This window comes from Orbicella franksi, chromosome 3 (genome assembly GCF_964199315.1).
Source record: "Orbicella franksi chromosome 3, jaOrbFran1.1, whole genome shotgun sequence".
NCBI lineage: Eukaryota > Metazoa > Cnidaria > Anthozoa > Scleractinia > Merulinidae > Orbicella > Orbicella franksi.
The window spans coordinates 10,818,506-10,840,134 of record NC_138147.1 but is presented as its reverse complement, the minus strand read 5'-3'; the positions used below and the strand labels follow the sequence as shown (position 1 = coordinate 10,840,134).

The 21,629-nt window shown below is 40.2% G+C and overlaps 1 protein-coding gene across 1 annotated transcript; it reads right to left on the bottom strand.

Annotated features, from left to right (window-relative positions):
- Positions 1–647: 647 nt before the first annotated feature.
- Positions 648–21,343, bottom strand: LOC145481133 (uncharacterized). The gene is made up of 10 exons (XM_081459527.1): positions 21,140–21,343; positions 20,492–20,889; positions 16,617–16,870; positions 15,290–15,779; positions 13,410–14,137; positions 12,612–12,906; positions 10,654–10,805; positions 9,091–9,215; positions 8,356–8,474; positions 648–7,572 (listed from the first exon to the last, which is right to left on the bottom strand). The coding sequence occupies exons 1-10, from the start codon at positions 21,162–21,164 to the stop codon at positions 2,629–2,631; spliced, it is 7,530 nt and encodes a 2,509-aa protein (XP_081315653.1). The 5' UTR covers positions 21,165–21,343; the 3' UTR covers positions 648–2,628.
- Between the last annotated feature and the right edge of the window lie 286 nt (positions 21,344–21,629).

Here is a 21,629-nt window from a genome sequence, read left to right as displayed (position 1 = left end):
TTTCACTGAACTGACCCGCTCAAATACAAAGGTTATGCTTCCCAGGCCTCCCCCGCAAATCCGTTGGTTTAGCGTACAGTCTGTGTACTTACACGCCGTACAATGTTAAAGAGCAGTAGACTGGTCTAGTCTCAACTGTATTCAACTTTTCTGCGGACTTCTCTATAGATCAACGGGAAGGTATTCCGGTACTTGTCGATATAACGCGAAGTTAACCAGTCTCATTTCGTAGTTCCTGGCAGGGTACACATTGAATGCGTGTACAAAGAGGAACAAGTACGTGATAAGACTTTTGTGGCACCTGTCACGGTTCATTTAGTTGTCACGAAAGCACTTCCTTATTTCAGACCCAAGAATGATCCCTAACGATACCAGAACCACAAAGCCCTCCTTGGTAAAGAGTTAGACACATCCCAAGTAACTTTTTAAATGCATAACCTCTAGAACTCGTAATTTAAGAACTAGCCTTGCCGTAATGACCTCGCTATCGCTCGGTCAATACTGCGAGGTCTCGGTTTGACATTTTCCCGTAAAAACCTCATTCTCGGTTAGCTAGTAGTTATTACTAACCGAGTTCAAGGTCCGTAATTAAGTTAGAAAACAACTTTAACTTAAATTAAAGAATTACGTACAATAATCACTTTCCTTCTCTTTTATTGTCTATAACAGACACCTTGGTTCCTATGAAATGATTTGGAATATTACTTCAACTGTACAGCATATATTACAGAAGCCACAATTACCTCAAACTCTCCAGCAAACACCGAACAAAAAGCTCGAGGACGCCTGCATTGGTAAACTGAGCGTTTACTCAAAATGTATAATTTGAAACAGGGTGAACGACAAAGTGAGAAATTCTGTTATGAACGTAGATATCAACAATTCACTCAAGACACTTCAACAACACGTGTACATTTGTAATCCTTGCAAAATTTCCAAGACTGTACTTCCTCTTTCAAACTTAAATAAACTAAACTATAATTTAAATTAAATTCATACATTTCTTAAAAAATTTCTTTCACATCATTGAACGTTTGAACCGATGAAATGGCATGAATTAGACAATATTTCAATAAGTTTTGATTTTAACAGAACGTTAATCTATTTATCATTATATTAATCATTTTCAAAGCGAGAAAAATTGATTGCGTGACATATTTACGTCGCGTGATATTTTGATTTGAACATATCCTACAGTAATGACTATTTACTTTCTTAATGTTAATTGCTGTGAATACCTGTTATAACATTATGCTTAATAGTAAAATTTATCTCTTAGCTGATGCAATTCTGATTGCATAGTCAACGAAAGCGCAAACATTTGACGGCGCAGGCAGTATAGTCACGCCTTCTTTGCCATGGCCAAGTCACGCAGGCCTTCATCAGTAACAGAAAAGTTAATATCCCTACAGTTTAAGAACTCGTAATAATTTGAAATTTCAAAGTACAACGTAGAATATTGTTATTTGAAGCGTTTTTTTTCATCAACAGGTTTGGGATTAAGACAGACAACTGTAGAACAGGATGTGAGCGATGGGATAAGCCATTAAAAAAAATCTAGCCTAGCTAACTAACATACTCTGAAGCAGATTTTCCGTCCCATCTCCACCAAAAAGCAATGTAAAAGAACAACTTAACAACGTTGATCGAGTAAGTAATGTTCCTGCCCACGGTGCAACAATCCTGTGGCCAAAATTCCTTCTAGTTCGGAAACACTGCGAGTTGTAACGAAATATGAAAATCGATTTCTTATAGGAATATAATATTGGAACAAAGTTTTATTAAAAACTGAGCCCACAAATTTCAAGCAGTGGGGTTGCTAGGGAACAAGTCATTTCTAGGAAACAATGTTGCTGAAACAAATGATCACGAAGTAAAAAGGGTTTGAAATGCTTCAGAAATATTTTTTGCCTCATATTTTCGGCTTTGGAGCAGTGTAAGCTAGTGGAAATGATTGTATCTACGGTGTTTTCGCGACGTAGCCGTTTAGCCTTGCCTTAACACCATCCACGCTGTGTTTTGAATTTGAGTAAACTTGCTGAACTGTTTGTATGCTGGAATGATTCACCAGTGCATTCAATCATTCTAGGCGATAGTCAACAATAGTCCATGTTCGATATATCAAAATTCTAACATGAATCCGAGGCTCTTTGCCTCAACTAGCAAATTCTCTAAGATTCCTCTCGCTGGCAATTCTCACGAGAGACTTGATACAAATAAAACAAGATCAAATATTGAATTTTGGCAGAAAACCCCGATGCCATGTTAGAATTTTGATATATCGACCTTCGGCTATCCTGGTGCCTTGAAAATGAGGAAAGTTGCTTAGGCCTCAGTAAACAGAAGTCACTCTTCGCGCGCAGAAATCTTAACCAAGTTTTTAGACTCGAAAAATTCCGTGTTAATAACGTAATTTTACAAAGCCTCTGATTGGCTATTTCTGAATTTTCCCGCGCAAAAGACAGCCAATCAGAGAACCTGCGCTGATGCCGCACATCTTTGTCAACAGAATGGAATTTCTAGGCTCGAATCTTAGACTTCTCTTGAGGAAACATTGAGCGTACGAAGAAGCAGTTTGCTTACTTAAACTGTTGATAAATTCTTGGACTAAATGTTTTCTAGCCTCCATCACAGTCTGGTGTCGTCTGTGTCATTATCGTCGCCGTGAAGTTCCAGAATCTCCTCGAAAGCTGCCGTCACAGCCTTCAGGATATCCATTTGGCTTCTTGTCAGATCTTGTGTGACTCCTAAGCTTGAATCATGGTTACTCCAGGCGCTAGGGGGCTGGCTTTGTGAGTTCGCACTATCAGTTTCTAGTTCTCTAACAAGCTCATGATTGCCTTGTTGTAAACATGACGTCGCTACATCTTTTTCCGACTGAAAAACACTTTTGGGATCACTTGGTTTTGTTTCATTGCTTGTACAACCAAGTTCAGGATTGCTGTTTTGAGTTCTATCACTCGCACAATCTGTCTCGGTTTGTTCTTCTGCAATACTATCTCTTCTAACTAACAGTTCTATAGTATCTTCAGGAGTATAGTATCCCTCACTTGAAGAGCACCTTTTTTCTAACTCGATGCCCTCGTCCAGAGTATCCTCGGCTTCTTCAATATCTTGTTGAAGCGATGAATTATCTTCTACAGGTTCATTGCCCAGGCAATCGTCAGCACGTACGCCCGTAGCTTGGAATTTCTCAGCATGCTCATTAGAAAATTCGAACCCAGTGGAAGGTTTTTGTTCAAGTTGGTTGGATTTTGCATAACGTTCCTCTGGAAAGTTCGCGACCGTTTCTGAATAAATCTCAATAGCACTGGCAGAGTCTATCCCGGTTTCTGGACTGAAATCTTCTCGATTGGTCTGCCCAGGCAGACTAGATGAAAGAGACTGGTCGACATTGTTAATGGCGTTGTATTCTTGCTTTGAATCATTACCCACTTCGTAAGACTCAACCTCTGGGCTGCCTTGTGCAGAGGTGAAGTCTCCACTTTCAAGATCACTGTTCGGTGATTCTGGCAGGGCGTGACTTTCTAATTCGAAGTCTTGCGTTGTCGAGGAAGGACTTTCATCTACGCGCGTCACAGCTTCTTCCCAAATCTGCGCGTGCTCAGATAAGTTAACTTCCGACGCAAGAGTTTGTTCACAGGGAACCTCGGCTTCTTTGGGGCATTTCAACGTAACTGGTAAAGATGGCTCGAAAGTTTTAGCTGCACAAACATTCTCGGACGCTTCAAGGATTGTATCTGCACTGTTCCATGTTTTGCCTCCTTCAGTGCCACGCTCGCCATCTTGAAGTTCTTTCTGATACTCGTCGTCTTCCGCTGCACTCAAACTCGGTGGCTCAGTTTCAGAGACCTCGGGCTTGTTCAAGCTTTCATCGTCGTTTTCAACGTTGAAATCATTTCCAGTAAATTCAAGAGCATTGTTAGAATCTTGGACTTCAAGATTCGAGGTTCTGCTTTCATCGTCCCCGTTTGAAGCAGACTTTTCAACAGTCGAAGCAAGACAACCCCGTTCCAAAAGGGTTTCAGAACTATTGCTGTCACACGGCGTCGAAACTCGAACGGCATCTAACACATCGCTTGTCTGAACAAAAGGCCCGCTAAACTCCTCACCCTTGATTTCTCGCCCCACTTGGTCGTTTACTTGTTCCACCAGATAAAGCGAGCTATCTCCCATTTCAACAGCACTTATATGGTCGACATGAACCAAAGGACGGCTGGAAGAATCTTCTTGAACGCTTTCATCTTGTAGGGACGACTGACTTGTTGCCACTTCATTCATGTTTTCACCAGTTTCTGATTGCAACTCGTACAGTCCATCACTGATGTTGATGGAATCCTCAACACTGATGCATCCCGTGTCTTTCTCAAAATCACGAATCTCTTCAATCTCGTTGTCGTTCCTGTTCGCGACTGTTTCCTGCTCGCTTTCGTTGACAACATCCTCGTTCGGCACCAGGTCTTCGTTGCCACTGCTAACTGGAACTTCCACCAACTCCTCAGCTCCTCTAGACGCACTTACAACAGCTGCGCTCGCAGTCTCACACGCAGAACCACCCCTCACCATCACGTCTGATTGATTAGCTTCAGTCTGTGCACTCTTCTCGTCTTCAGCCGCGGCATCCAGAACATGGTGCTCATTTTCGTTGGCATCCTCCACAACTTTCTCCAGCTCGGATTCGCCAGAGATTCCTGAGTATCTGTACGCGTTGGAAGAGTCTTTCTCGTCATTTTCCCGTAAACTGATCTTTTCGAACTCTGATGACATTTCCATCGAAGGGCTCCCCAGTTCATTTCCCTCGTTACTTCCTTGCCGGACCTCTTCAGGGAGCTCTTCTGTAATTTGTCCTTCGTTTTGCGTGCTTCCCTGATTTCCTCTATCCAGCGCTTGTGTAACATTCTCGTAGACGTGATAAAGCTGTTCCTGGAATTCGGGACTTCTTTCAGCCATCGCGGAAGCGAAGGCCAAGAAATTCTCGTAAACGTGACTCAAGTCTTCGATACTCGAAAGACTACTGCCAGTTTTTCGGTTGCTACCAGAAAACTCAGCTTCCGAAACTGTACTTACGGCTGAAGGCAAATCGTTGCGTTGCTCATTCGGTGGCTGTTCATCTTTTCGTTCTACAGGAGATGTAACGTTTTCGTAATCTGGATTAACAGGTTTTAAACCTTCTGAGCTGGGATCATTTGCTGGGTCAAAGACACTATCAGCAGACCAGATGGAAACCGTTTCATTATAAGAACCAGAGTCGGCAGTCAGAGTTCGGGCGGCTCTGTAATCGATGATCGGTGAGGTTACCTCGCTTTCACTGGAGCTTTTCTCTGAACTAAACGTGCGGCTGCGTCTGAGCTGTCTCTCGCTCCGGTCCAGCAGAACAGCGGTCTTCACTGAGATGACAGTCGTCCACTTTTCCAAATCGGTGCGAGTTAGTGCTCGAAAAAACACAGTCTTCCCCTCGCCATAATCGACTCTGAATCTGTAAACACAGCCTTCGACGTCACTGTTATCCAGTACTTTGGCGTTACAGAGAGGAATAACCTTAATGGGTTCATCAGCGGCCTCGTTGTCGTAAACGTATAAATAATCATCTTTCTGGACACACCATCTTCGCACTTGACTACTGTACAACTCGTGGGTTATAAGCTCCATCAGATGGCCGGTGTACTTTCCGTCGCTGTCGAATAGACTGCCGCAAGAGAACCTTTTCAAGGCCTTATTAGCCGCCGCTCGGCCTGATCGTTCCCGATCCCTCATCTTTACCTCTAGCTTCTCTGTAGACGCTCGCCACGGCGCCTTGAACAACTCGGAACGATTGAACTTTCGGAAGAAAGTCGAATCTTCGGTTGCCCTTCGCATGAGCTTTCGTCCGCTCGCCCTTCCTTCGCTAAGCACTTCGAGAACGTTCGGGTCCTCTTCGGTCGATTTCGATTTCAGATCGTTATCGCTCGCAGAGCGCCTTCTGTCCTCTTTGCTATTCGACCTTAGCGGTTCATTCGCCGCAACTGAATGGCAATAGCGTGCTAACACGCTCAACCAGTGTCGCGCGGAGTCTTCATCAATAACTTTAAAACACACCTTTTCCGCGCCAAGAGAGACACGAAACCCAAACGACCCCGCATCCATGTCACTCTGATCTTGAACGGACATTTGTGAGAGTTCCCACTCAAACGACGCTTTCTTGGAGTTTTGATTCTCATACACGATGAACTCCTCGCTCGTCGCTACACACCACCGGCGCAAAAGAGTTCTAGCGCCGTGGGTTTCACGGACCTCCTGAAGATACCCGCTCATGAGCCTATCAGTAGTACTTGTAGAACCTTCACGTGTCTTGGTCGCTGATGTAGGCGTCTCCCCATCTTGTGACAACGCCTCGCTCCGATTCCTCCGATGTAGTATCTTCTTTTTCGTAAACGTTGGCGAAGTTAGCCGACCGACGCACTTCGGCCTGTCGTCGTCGCTCGAGTTTCGTCTCTCGATCGCCGAGGCCAGCATTCGGAGCCATCGGTTGTGATCAAATTTATCGCATGCCTCGAACACAAGGGTCTCGTTGCAAAAACGAATCTGAAACCTGTTCGGGCTGCTTTCATCGTCGCTCAAATCACCGAATGCTGATCTTAACAGAGGTATTTTCCGAAGTGGATCAGAAGCTTTACGGTCTGAGAAAATCATCAGTTCTTTCTGTTTGATCGTACACCATCTTGAATTCGTCGAACCGTTTGATTCTACTTGTTTCAAATTGCCGCCGAAAACAGCCAAGGTGTCGACATCAGCTTCCGGGAGGGACGAGCCCTCAGGAGGCGCCCCAGCCTCTAAGTCATACGAGCTGTGTGTTTTCCGGAAAAAATCAATCACATTCCTTCTCTGAGATAGCTTCATTCTTAGCGACGTTCTCACCTTCCCGGGAGCCAGGGCGTAAATTTCGTCCTTTATTTTAGCGGCCGCGCGGGAACTCTTTGTTCGTAAAGTCCCCCGCTCAAACGATCCGTCTCCCAAATCGCTGGCACAAGAATCTGTTTTTCCGAGGGGCTCTGCTGCTACTTCAGGCTGCGGTCTCTCCACGCGTAACTCCGTGAACAACTCAAGTACACCCATCCATTTCTGGAAATCTTCTTCGACTGTCGTCTGAAAGGTCGTCTCGTTACCATCCTTGTCCTCGAGCGCAAAGCAAAACTTGTTTCGAGACTCTTCGCTCTTGTCCGTAAGCCACATATCCACTAGCGACAGCTTTACTTGAGGCGTGTCTTCTCTTTCGCTGTTGAAGAGGATTAATAATCCGTTCTTAACAACACACCACCGTCTTAAATGCGTTGTACCAAACTTATTGTACCTAACCTCGGTGAGGTAACCACAGAAACGCCCTTCTCTATCGAACAAATTCGTCAAATTGACGATTGTTTGTGAATTCTTTCTTCTCATACTTGGATGCTTGTTCTTAGCGCTGTCTGGGTGAGTCAAAGGTGTGACATTTCCCCGTAATCTGTAGTCATAGGAATTGCCGCGTGATAGCTTTTTCTTTTTCAGAGTGTCTGTCCAACGCTTGTCTTTCTTGGCGGTAGAATCTTCGCTGGTCTCCTGTAATTAAACGACAGAAGGAACAAATCAAAACAACAGAATGACAGTATCACATCTCAGAGTGCGTACAATTTAGGCGTCTCAAATTAAGGGAATCAAAGAAACAATCCGAAATTTAAGGTAAGCATCATGGATAAAGGCTTTCCCACAAATCGAGAAAGTAAAAATTTACTTCTGCACTACCCAACGCTTCTTTACAATTGGTGTATTGTTGTCTTTTCATATTATAAATTGTAAAGTTCTCGATAGGTTTTCACGCAAGGGGTAAATATTTTATGATCACACGGTCGTGAATTTTTCAGATTTTGCTTTTAGTCATTCTCGGCCCTTTCTTCAACTGGCGAAACAAGATTGCACACTACAAGAAAAATCACCCCTTTCACTTATCGGTAGTTAATTATATATTTCATCATAGATGACGCTAAAATGTGGTAAGAACAAAAAAGTGGCACACGAGCCGTTAGGCGAATGTGTCACTGGCATGCAGAAGACGTCAAAAAATGTGGTAAGAACATCAGTGACACACTCGCCTAACGGTTCGTGTGCCACTTTTTTTGTTCTTTCCACATTTTTACGTCATCTATGATCAATTACTGAACAGACGCACAGCAGCATGGAATATATTTGTTTAACTGCGTATTTACATTGTCCATTTTTTTCTCCCGTTTCCATCGAAAATCACGTGTAGACGATCCGTTCCCCATCTTGCTTTCAGTGTGAAAGAAAAAGGGCAGGAAAAGATATGGAATGCGAGAGAGTTTTAGCCGCGGAGAGTCAACTGACCTTTGCATTGCCTTGAGGAAGTGAGGCGTATTCTTCATTCATTGGTTCAGGTTTGGCCTGCCCGTCAACAGACTCACTGATGAACATGCTGTGAGGAGGACTCATGGTAGACGGTGTTTCTGAAATAACAATAACAATCCAATTAAAATTAAATTAGTCGAAATTAGCCAAACCAAAGCAACTACAATGGCCAATCACAGACTGTAAGCAACACAACGGACCAATTAAAACTCAAGGAAATACATGTGACCAGCACAAACCACGGGAAAAAAAAATGCAAAGTGTAGGAAAACACACGTGACCAAGTCGTACAAATTCCTGGGAAAATAACGGTTGTGTACCATTTACGCGGAGAAACCGATTCGTCAACGGTTTGCGCAAATGGTAAGCAAAAATCCCGGTTGGTACGTTCCCTTCGGATTGGCCATTTATCATTTACTTAACAACCCCCAATTACCGACAGAGCCTAGGATGAGTTCGGCCTGATCATAATTCCAATATGGCGGCTGGAACTAGTGAAGAATTGCAAATGGCAAGCACATTTTCCATTCGAATATTTTCGGTTGGAAATTTTAAACTACCTTTCAAGACGTGCCGTTTATTTCGGAAAATCTCCGTTTGGCCGAGACAATTTTGGGGTAAATAATGAACAACCACCATTTCTAACTTTGTGACCATGCTGCCAAATCTGCTTTTCCAATTTAACAACAGATTAAATAATAATGTTATTCTTACTCGTTCCTTCTCTTGGTTTTTCTTTCCTTTTCTTTTGTGTTCTCTCTTTCTTTCCAGTCTCTGGAGACTGTTCAGCTCCACCTTCCTGACACTTCTCTTCGGTTTGGACTGAAACTTCCACATTTCTGGAAAAAAAAATTAATTAAGGATGATTATTCCAAGAACTGTTATTCTGTTTTGCACTTGTCATAAAAGAAACACCACTTATAATGAACATAATAAAGGGAAGAAGAGTTTTAGTAGCAGCCATTCTGGTGCCCAAAACAACAAAAATAGTAAATGTTATCCAAAAGGGGAAATCACCACTCAGAAGCCCATTCTGAAGACCTTCTAATCTGTGAGTAGTCTCTAAAGCATAGATCATGTGTAGTCCTTCGCTTATCACCTGACATATTGAGTAGCTGTGCATGAAAGCACATGAGAAAATCATCAAGTTTAACAACATTCGGCCAGCACTTAAATCAAATCTTGCAACTTCTTGCACAAAATCACAAGTACATGTAATCAGTGAACTTACTGAATCAACATGACCCTTACAAATTTACTTAGAACAAGGTCATAGGTTCAACTGCCACTGGCACGACAGAATTTTACTTTGTTCCTTGTTTATGACAACTGAATTTAAATCTTTGATTCTGAGTACAGTGTGATAATTGTTAGGCCACTGCCCTTCATCACACTGATGTTGATATACATAACTAACCGTCTGGAAGAACTAGCAGTGGAAAGTAAAGTCTGCATACGACCCAACTGGCCCATCAGGCCAACGCTCATCTCCAGATTCAGTAGCATGAAGCGACTAGGAGTATTTCTACTCCCCACTGGATGGGATGAGGTGCAGTGGCCTCATGGTTAGTGTGCTCAACCCTGGAGTGAGTGGTCCGGGTTGGAGCCCTGGCCAGGGACATTGGGTTGTGTTCTTGGGCAACACATTCTACTCTCACAGTGCCTCTGTCCACCCAGGTGTATAAATGGGTACCGCTGAATTTAATGCTGGAGGTAGCCCTGCAATGGACTAGCATCCCATCCAGGGGGGAGTAGAAATACTCCTGGTCACTTCATGCCACTGAAACCGGGATAAGCTCTGGCCTCATGGGTCACTTGGCTTGTATGCAGACTTTACCTTACCTGGATGGGATGGTTGCCCATCGCAGGGTTACCCCCATTAAATTCACCGGTACCGATTTATACACCTGGGCTGTAATTAAGTTTTGATTCACCTGTAGCCTTGATCTTCACACATGTAACAAACATGTTACTTTTTGGGTGAATTGCGTCAACTACAGGCAAGTTCACCTGTAACATCAAGGGCCCATCAAACATACTCAGCCGTAACAGGTACTACAGGTTACAGCCCTTATTGACAGCCCTGGTAAAGAGAGGCACTATGAGAGAAAAGTCTCTTTCCCAAGAACACAACACAGTGTCCAGGGCCAGGGCTCGAACCCTGGCCACTCAATCCAGAGTCAAACACACCCACCATGAGGCCACCGCAGCTCCCACTTCACTACACCGGTGCTGTTACATAACTGTCTGGAAGAACTACCAATAAACAGTACATACCTAGATTCATTAGGCAGCACTGCATATGTCGTCTCAGGAGGTAATATTTTCTGTTCTTCCTTTGCTTCAGGTCTATTGAGACTCTGACCTTTCTCAGCTGGAGGGTCCAACTCATCCAGAGTGTCTGCACTATCATCATCCGAAAGCCTTCCCTGTTGGACGACAGAAATTAAAAAATAAAACATAATTACTTATATTTGCCATAAAGGCTAAACAATTTGGAAAACACCTTGTACACAAAGAACAATAATATTATTACACTAGCAAAGATAAATGTGACAATGTCCTCTCAGCAGTTCCCTCAAAATTAATGACGATAATTAGCATAATTTCCAGAGGTGAATATAAGAATTGGACATACTGATTGGTCAAAAAGCTCAGCTTATGATGCTATATTTACTACGGTAGGTGGTGAATATAACATTTCCAAGGCTTGGGTACTAAGCTCGCCACCTCTGCCATCTCGGTAAGTAAACATGGTGGACAGTTGCTAAATGAAATTTTCATTTACTTGAAAGACATCACTCCAAGTGCAGGATATCTGACAGGATGGAGAATTTTCAAAATGATGGTTGTCGCCTTTGGACCAAAAGTCTTTTCAAGAACTCATATTCAAGGCATTTAAGAATCATTAACGCAGTGGTTACATTGATCGCCAGCAGGTCAGATCGATTAACCAACACATATTTTTCTTCAAACTAAAGCTACTCACTTTTAGATCATGATGACAACTGTGAATGAAGTCAAAAACGATAACAAAAGGCATTTCACTTGTTTGTTCTACAGCTAAAATGATCCTGAAATCGATGTGTAAATTGATTCACAATCAATGTAACTGTATGCTTATTATTAAAACCATGGCTGCATACATGTATGCAAATGAACAATTGCATCTGTGTTTTCTTGTTTTAGCCCATTATTTTGTAGTTCTTGATGTTCACCTCTCAAAATTATACATTGCCGAATATTCACCTTGACTTCATCTTAGTGAATATTCACCAATGTTCACTTAGCCTTTGGCGAGCAATTGTTAAATATTTCTTGTTTCTACTGCATTATACAATCACTAATGGCCGTTTAAGAGCACTTAGAGTAGCTGTTGAAACACTCGTCTATGGTTCTGGTCTTCCTCACAGCCTTTCTTTAGAATTGTATGTGGCCCAAGTTTACAGATCCTTTTTGGTATCATTAACTCCCACTTCTGCTTCCAAATTTTGATAGAAACACAAAATATGTTTTCCATTTCTTGAATATGTATAGTGTTGCTGGTCACTAGTGTGTCTGTGAGGTGTGTGTGTTGGTGAAATATTGGTTGAGTTCATTTTTAATTAGTTTTACAGTACGAATATTTCAGGTTTCAACCAAGTAAATATTGACCAGCCACTGGGTTATGTCTAAACAGTGAAACTGCACAGTCTCAGTTGCTATTGGCTTTGAAAGTTGAATCAGTAGTTTGCCGCTCAACAACTAACAGTGGATAGAGTCACTGAGTTTGCCTTTTGGTCATATTGCTAAATATAACTCCTTACCCTGCTGTCCTCATATAAACAAGCTCGGGGTAGACAAAAAAAGGATTTGAGACTTTGTCACTCTTTAGAGCATTTTTTTTTTGTTAGATTCTTGTGAGTGTTTATACATGTAACTGCTGTAATTCGTAGATTATGTGTAATAGTTCTTTTCAGTTAGCTATTTTCACCTGCTGTAATTTACTTTTGCAAGTTATTACATTTCAATTTTTGTAAATTTTATTGTATGTTACTTGTTTTTCAGTGACTAAATAAAGGCTTACTTAATTTAAAAAAAAGCAAAAAGTTAAAATAAACAAAAGAAGAATTTATTTTGTCTTGCTACAAATGTGTAACACTGTGACAGGACACCCTCCAGTAACACATGCACAGTACATTTAACTCCACAGGTAATGAATTGCACATCAATCACCTAGTTACGACATGTCTTACCTCGCTACTAAGCAATGATTCCCTTGACCTACTTTTTAACTCATCTCCAGATTGCTCAGCACAAAAGTAAGGAGGATATGGGGCAATCACGTCAAGCCTCCCTGTAGCAGCCAAAGACAGCACCTCAATCCAACGTTCAATCGAGACACGTGAATCTGTGGCGAAGTAGTAAGTCTCCTGGCTAGGGTGCGATATCTTGATGCAGTAACTCTTCCTTGACTCTTTGTTGTCAATCAAACTTACATCATAACCAAGAATTGGAAAGTTCAGGCTTGGTTTCTCGTCAGCTGGATTTCTGAGAAGACAAGAGTGCATAAACTTAACAAATTACTGAACCAGTACTCCAACTCAAAATATCTGTTGCGACCTGTATTCTTGTCCATTGCCAATCAGAACCCTTGAAAGACAGTTTCATTTTTTTATCTCACACATAGTACAATGTAATTAAAAGTTTGAGCCAATGTGTACTTGATGAAAAGTGTCATTAATGATGGTGGTAATTTATGATGTTATTGTGTACCAATTAAATTTCAGGACTACTTTCTCTAAAATAAAAAAACAAAAACAAAAACATAACCATGATTGCTCTGCAGACAAAAACATTTACAGCAACAATCAAGTTTATTGCAGACTTCAAACTATTGACAAATTACTCAATCACAAGAGGTTGCCAATTTGACTCATTGTTTGGGTAATGTCCAAATTTTTGCTTTCACCACGTGTCTTCATTTCAGGTGTTCTTGACCACTTAACCACAGGTTTCCATTCCATCCAATTGATGTTACAATTGCCACTTACCGATAACACTTAAATCTGCTGTCGATAATCTTGCAGTAGCGTTTTGACCAGACACCCAACCTGCGCTTCTGATACAAGATTCCACTGTGCATTGCACAGGGATCTTGCAGAAACTGAAGCTCAGCTTCGGCAGGAACAAGTTTCTTTCTTCTCTTCACTTTGGGACCTAAACCTTTGGAAGTTACACTTGTGTCAGAAGTAACTGAACTAGTTCTTGCGTGTTCCGTATCAGAACATACTGACTCCGTGCTAATGCTCAGAACTGTGGAAGTTCTCTTCCTTGACACATTTTCCATGTTCTCCTCCTCCTCTTTAAGTTCAGAGCTAACAGCATCATCACTCGCTATAGGCTCAATATAGCTGTGCCTGTTGCTGATATTCCCACTGTGCTCACTGTGACTGTCAGTGAAGTCCAACGATTGGTCATTGGTCGATCCTTCATCGCAAATAGAGTCTTGGCTTTTGGTTGCTTCACTGCCTCCTTTGTGTTGCCCAGCTGTAAGTTCTGCCAGTAGATCAGGAGGAATTTCATCGTAAATTTTCTTCTTTACTGCAGCCTTTTCATCAGACACTTTTTTCTCCATGCTTTCATCCTCGTCTGAGCTGCTTTCTGAAGAGGAACCATCATCGTCAATAGGGAGGGGAGGGAGAGGTGCATCATAACCTTCATCCCCCTCGTCCTTGGATTCTGTTGTCACAGGGGTACTGTGAGCAGATGGCATTCCACACTATCAAGATACAAACAAAATCATACTTTAATTAGTTAACAGAATGTCAGAGCTGGAAGAGTAGAGTAAGCATTACAAGAAGTGATTCTTTTTCATAATTTGTTTTCAAACAGGTCACACCATTTGTTTTTCCAATGCAGGATTTGCCATGAGCTCGGGCGAAAGCTATCTAGTAGTCATGGATGGCAACAACTAAAGTGCCTTTATGGTTATGGTGTTCCATAAAGTGCATTTCTGGCTGAGATGCTGCTTCATAGGCATCTTACAGAAGCTGAACGCTCAGCACTGCCTACAACAAATACATATCTTTCTCTGTCTGCTTCAAAATTTTATAACCCTACAGTGGTTTTCCAAACTTCTTGACTATTAACATCAAAAAAAATATTCTACATTGATTTACAGTTCGGTTTAAGTATATTGTGATATCTGCACCAGAGATTAAAGATGATTTTAAGAAACTTCAACACAGTTCAGAGTTTAATTTGCAATTAAGTTTTCCATTACAAACTTCTTAAGTTACCCTATACCTTTGCAGGTGTCCTTCGCTATATATCACAGTAAAGCAATTAAATTTACAGAAGATGTCAATGGCTTGGATTGCACACCTGAGGTGGAATCTAAATAGCTCGCAATTTTTTATTATTACTAGTGATTTGCTACAGTAAGCATACAAAATCAACCACATAAGCTCTTGCTTAACAATAGGACATTTTCATTCAGTGTTGAGTCAGGTTAACATTTCTTAAATTTGATCATTTGCCTAAGGCTTTGGAGGATGCGCACAGCCTTTGAAAGCAAATAAAAGCATATATACTTGAAGTTTGAAATCCAAGTCTGAGATCTCTGAGGTCTCTTCTAATTGACTTACATTGTGTAACACTTAGCAGATTGTGGACTTCTTGTGTATAACTCATGCATGTTTCAAGTTTTTGAAATATTTTTGGTGGGGAAAATGCCGGTAAAATAGTAATCAGAAATTTGGCAAAGAAAAATGTTTTTAGCAAAAACACTGTCCCTTAAAGGTCTACAGTAACCTTTAAACTCTTTGCTTAAAAATACAAATTATTATTGACTTGCTCTTGAGAGAGGTGCCTGATTGTGATAAGCATTCAATCTTGTACATGTATGTTTAATAACACAATCCTTACTTACCACACTATGGTCAATAGGTTGTTCATAAATGTCCTCTTCCAGTTCTTCATGTTCCTCTTCTATACCACCATCCAATTCAGAACTACGCATCCTCTCTGCTCTAGCCTGCTCCAAAGAAAACAACCCTTCTAGAGGACTGACAGGCCGGTCAATACTACTTCGTCGTACAGCTGCGGCCATAATTGCACTCATCCATGGAGAAAGGTCCTGGCCATCTTCTATGGCTAACGTCACACCTGGACCGTCAGCAGGAATCAGTCTAAAACTATAGCTGATCTTCTTCTTATCATCAACACCAATGTTGCACTCTGGCAAGTACAGAATCATGATCGCTGGATCTTCTTGGTTCTTGAAGATATGTAAGCGATTACCTTGTAAAACACACCAACGCCTTTTGTTTGCCTTGATATCCTTGAGATATCCTTTGATTACTGGTTCCCTTAAGTGTGACACGTAAACTTCCTCATTCAATTTTGCCTCTCTCTTAAACCTAAAAGGAAACATAGGGGTTTAAAAAGTTACAGTATACTCACGGCAGAGTTGACTTATCAGGGATAAATACTTATTTGATCGCAGTGTTGCTTGCTCAGAGTACTACATTAGCTATGGAAGCAGGGTGGACTAATATTTAGGTGCTTAACTCCAAATTGAGTCATTTGAGTTTGGCTTTGCCTATCTGGAGCCAAGATCCAGGTTGCAGTTTGTGTACTAGGCTAAGGTTTGCAATTTTGCCATGCAAGGTAGCTATAAGATTTAAGAAGGAATCCACCAGAAATTCGACTAACAAGCGGACAAAAACTTTGAACTGTGATTACTTTCATCGTTTCGCAAACTTCTGTGTGACTATTTTAAATACCTTCTCAAAAAAAATCATTTCTAACAACACCAAGTGTTGAAAATAAATTGTGAAGTTCGTATGAAACACTTGAAAGTACAGGTGAAATGAAAGTGATGGTAAAATTTTACCTGTGACTGCACAATTTATCTGAACTTTAAAATTTATTTTCTCAAGTCCCCATGGGAAATTGTTTCTGGTTTTATTTCAGGCAACTATTTATATCTTCAGCTTCACAAAATTGTAAAAGGGACTGTAAAATACCTAAAATTATTCTGGAACAAGGTTTTTGTCCACTAAAAGTTGAAATTGTTCGATTTCCTATCAGATTTCGTCTTAAACCATAACTACCTCAAGCAAGAAACAAGGAAGATTGCAATTATAAAAATTCATAAAAATATTGTTTTAAATCTGTCTAGGAGAAACAGTATCAGCCTGCTTATAAATCTATTTTTTTTTGTCTCCTATGTGGTTCATATATTAAGTACTTACCATCCTGTAGACAGTCTGCCTTTGCCTCCAGAAGCCCTCAAACTGCCTGACCGAGTGGGGATGTAAATAGAGGAGGAATGTTCCTGAGGAGTCTTTGGTGGGCTGGGAAACACAAATGAATCTTCTGTTTTAGTACTTCCATCAGCGTCCTGTGTGCTGACAGGATCCGAGGGTGAAATGCTTTTCAAACTCAGATGTTCATAGAGGTCATCTTCCATACTGCTTGTACTCTGTATGGAGTCTCGAATGCCATCCTGAAATGTCAAACATAGCTGAATCATATCAGCTAGTGATCACACAGGCACAAAGTGAACGTGCTTCAAGGCTGTGGTATAAGAAAAATTACAAGGAAACCAGTGGTTCCCAACCATGAAATTCTGGGTACGCAGCACTTAAGCTTATATGAACAAGTAAGTTTTTCGAGTCGCCCAAAGGCAAAAGTTAGTCGCCTGTGGCACGCAGGCACTTCTAGATCACGGCCCTGTACTTGTACACAAGAAAACAACCACATCTAGTCCTCAAGCTTCAAGATCATCACAGAACAGCAAAGCGTTTTGCTTTACTTAAAAATGCTACCACATGTTTCTTAGAAGCTTCCAACAGACGAGTATTCATTTCAAAAAAATAAAATTCAAAGTTAATTTTTTTTTTGACACCTCCTTTTTGACACCTCCTGTACTTCTTGAATAACACGAAAATTACAATGTATCTGTTCATCATTAGATCTTGCTCTATTTGAGACTAAAAAGGCTATCTTCTTTTGAAAGCAGCTACTGTTTACAAATTATAAAGAAGCCTGGCTAGTTGTTACCAATTTATCACAAGTTTATAAACTGATTAGTAACTAAAAACAAATCTTAGTTGCTATCAAACAGCTCAGTTCCCTTGTTAGAATGAGTGCAAGAAAATTTAAAAAATAATAATAATCGCTCTTGTCATTTATTTTTTTGGTAGGTTGCTGAATATTCACTAAATTTGTGTATCCTGCTACATGTAGGTTACACTCGATCATTTATGGACTAGGACTGGAGAGTATCACAGAGTGAGTTCCAGGAACTAACTAGTAACAATTTGTTACAAAACCACTGTTGTATGGAACATATTGGCTGCACATAAAAACACAATAATGTGTAGTCCCAGAAAATATCCATACCTCCCCCACGGAAGGGAAGTCCCCCCCCCCCCCCACCCCTCTGGAAATTTCGATTGAGCTTCATACATTTCTTTAACTTTTTTGGTCCACAGAACCCCCTACCCCCCAGGATATTCCAATCCCTTCTGTGGGGGGAGTATGGATATTTTCTGGAACTGAACAATACAAAATAGAGTGTCCAGGATTGTCATTTAATTTTGTTCAGTTCTTTACATAGGACACTCAAACAATTTACACACATATAAACCTGAACTTGACATCAAAATACAGTAATCTGCTGGATGCAAGCATAGAACAATCCATAAAGTTTGAAATTAATAATTTCAAAAAAAATACCCTGCCAAATTATTTCAAAAGGGAATCACCTTCATTTTTCCTACGATGACAAAGGATAACTCAAGTATTATGGTTAGATGATTTAGTAGATATAATTTCAGCTTTATGACTGTCAAAATCTTAATCCTGATTAACTTGTTTCTTGTGGATTGTTTTGCACCAATCTGTCTCACATGAAAATCCAAAACTAAAGCATTTTAGGCCCAAAGATAAGGTCTCTGATATGCAAAAAATTTAAGCTGCTTAGATTCAAGAAAAACTACAAAGACATGGTATCTGAGGATCACTTAGATGAAAAGAGATACAGTACATGTAGGTTATAATTACATGGAGAAAGTAATATTGATGGTTCATTCAATAGGAAAATCAACTAAAGTGATAGACAATCGTTGAGAAAAAATTCAAATGTGGTATTAATTGCTGTAGTTCAAGAAGGCTTGTCAAAAATGCTAATTATGTCAAGCAAGGTCAACAGGCACACAAAGAAAAACAGAGTGCTTTACGCCACAAGTAAGCATTGCTGCTTGAAGAAATGTCAGAAAATCTACCACAATCTTTTCCCAGTTGAAAGATTAATATGTTTTACCAGCCACTGTGAAGTTTAGGATAACTCAGTATTACGGCAATGGTAACTTGAAACTGTTTGCCATGACATCATATTTATCCTGGTAATATGAACTAATTACTCTCTAAAAATAAGAGATCTCGACTCTTCATGTGAAGCTTTAAAAAGAAAAGACAAAAAAAAATCTTGTGATTAGAATATCTGGGTGCTTATTATGGACTTTCATGTGTAAAAGACTGGCCGATCTTCACACCTCTTAGATTTTATTGTTCAAAGCTTTTAGCAGAGATCCTAAAAAGTCTATCACAATGATGTGGTCTAATGACAATGTGACAATCTACACTATAGTTTATATTTGCATAGTATCTTTTGCTTGTAAAACATTTCAAAAAATTCACACGATTCTAATGTTGCACTCTTGAGCAAGATAACATGTCAACATGTAAGTCAGCATTTAGGATTATTTTTTACCTATAAACTTTGGTATTTATAAACCCACGTAACTTTTGTATAAATTTAAAGAAAAAGATAAAATGTCTGTGGTGATAGTTAATTTCATGATAAAATGAAGGTTTAGTACAAAGGTTAGAAAACAATTTACATTTAAGTCAGAAAAAACAATTATATTAAAAAATATATTTCTACAGACTTTCAAGAACTCCTTTGCAACAAGATCTGAAGAATTTTTGAGCGTCTTAACGTTGCCGTTGCAGATAATCTTTGATAATAACATGAAGATTCCAGTATTACATTTACACATTGATCTGAGATATGAGCTTGAAATCATACACTACAGAAGACAAAAATGTCATCGCGTTCTTCTTGAAACATCATCGCTTTCTAGTATTTGGAACTAGATAGAAGTTAAGATCATGTGAAACTGACAAAACTCATTTTATGCTTCAGCAAGTCAGTCGAAAATATCTTTCACTTTCAATTCTGATTAATTTTCAGTTACCATAACTATTCTTGTAACTGACTAGTTCTTCGAGGAAAGAGAAAGTCCATAAAGTAAAGCAAGGAAATTTAATATTACAAATGCATCAAAGTGCTATTTTGCTATAAATTGAATATTAAAATTAGCTTGATATATATACACAGTATTTCAGAAAGGTTAAAAGTTGAAATTATATAGCACAGAATTTTTGGGGGGTGACTGTAACATCCGTCTGAAACAAAAACTCTCCTCTCCATAAAACCGCTGGAAATTGCAAGGTGTTGATCTGCGGTAATTTAGCATAAACGGAACAAAAGATCTTTTGTGTCTTTTGAAACGAAACCATGACTATATTCTATTTAAAAACAACCAATTGTATAAATGCTGTTTTAACTCCACAAAGAGAACGATTTTAAATTCAATGAAGAAAGCTACCTTGTAGATTTCAGTCGTTTATCAGCAATGAAGTATTACTGATCGATTATTTCCACGCGATAACTGTATTAGCTACGTACACATTTTCACAAATTTATACATATCCCTGACGTGATTCACTACACTGCGTTAAGTTAATCGAAAATTAGCTTACGGGTAAAAGGGCAATATTCACAGCCTGCACAATTTTTTTCATTCACAATGCGGTATCAGATCAGAGGAGATCAACTGGTTTCGCTAATATGCGAGTTCACGTTTACGAAATTATTCATGCCTCGGTACTGTATTTCGCGGCAGGGAGGGCAAGTATATTACTTTGAATAATAAATACAGTCACGTACAAGGGATAAGTACAAATTAAGACAACTTAAAAGGCTATGCCTTGAAGTATACATCAAGAAACTTCAAGAAAGTCATAAGAGTCGCTTCACGGAAGCCTCATCACTTACCCTTGTGTTTCCCGGCCTTGCAAAATACAAGCCTCCATTTCTATTTCCCTTCTCGCCGATAATAACAGTTTGCGGAGCATAAGTCTTGCACAGGGTAGCGATTCTGGATAATTCACGTTGCTGTGAGGCAAACTGAACTGGGTCTATTGCTTTGTCGTTTTTATACACACTGCTTTCATCTTGTAGGCCGCTTCCGGACGGAGCTTCGTTTTGCTGGAGACGCGTGCGATAAATTTCACTCAAGTTTGCAGGTCTAGGCGGCAGCGATGGCGGTCGCGATACACTTTCTAACCTTCTGAGAAATTCAATTCGTTGTCTGTTCGCTTCCTCACTCAATGGCTCGCTACCAAGGACCACTTTGAGAAAATCTTCCAAGCCAGGGAGCGTTTGGTTGATAGCTGTTGAGAGAGTGACTTGATGGTGAGAATACAGTTTACACATGAGGGATGGCGTTCAAAAAACGTCCATAAAACAATGTAGATTAAAAGATCGCTTGAGTATTAGATGTTTTCAATATAGTAACATAAACAAGCCCAAGCCTTGAAGATTATGAAGACAAATACGAAATATGGAAATCACGGATGAAGAAGCGATACAACACACGCAGTCACTGTAAACAGGCCCCAAGTTTACAGACGAAAAACTCACCAAGAAAGCGGTCATGTTTATCCATTCTGGTCTAGTTAGCCAAACCATATACTGCATCGTATAAATCAACCCATTATGTGCTTTATCCAGGGCTACAACGTTAAAAATTCTACTTAAAAAACAAACGACTCATCAATTTCACCGCCATGTTTTTCTTGTTCGAAAGGAAACTCTGGAGTGTTGACTTTGCGATCAGATGACCGACAACTCGCATTCTAATTGGTTGATGCTTATGACGGCACTCGCGGCTACCCGAAAGAGACTTGATCAAATCTGACGGATTTCCTACTCAGCCCATTACACAATCACAGACGAGAAAAAAAAAAAATTCTAGAACATTCAAAACTCAGTTACGAAAGCTCAAAATGCTATATTTAAGTGCTTCTACATGCAAAAATAAAGAGGGTTGGTAGCTTTTTGGAACCGGCTGTTCGCACCCTTTCTATACTCTGTTTATTTTAGCAATGTTTTGCTAGCAACAAAAAATAAC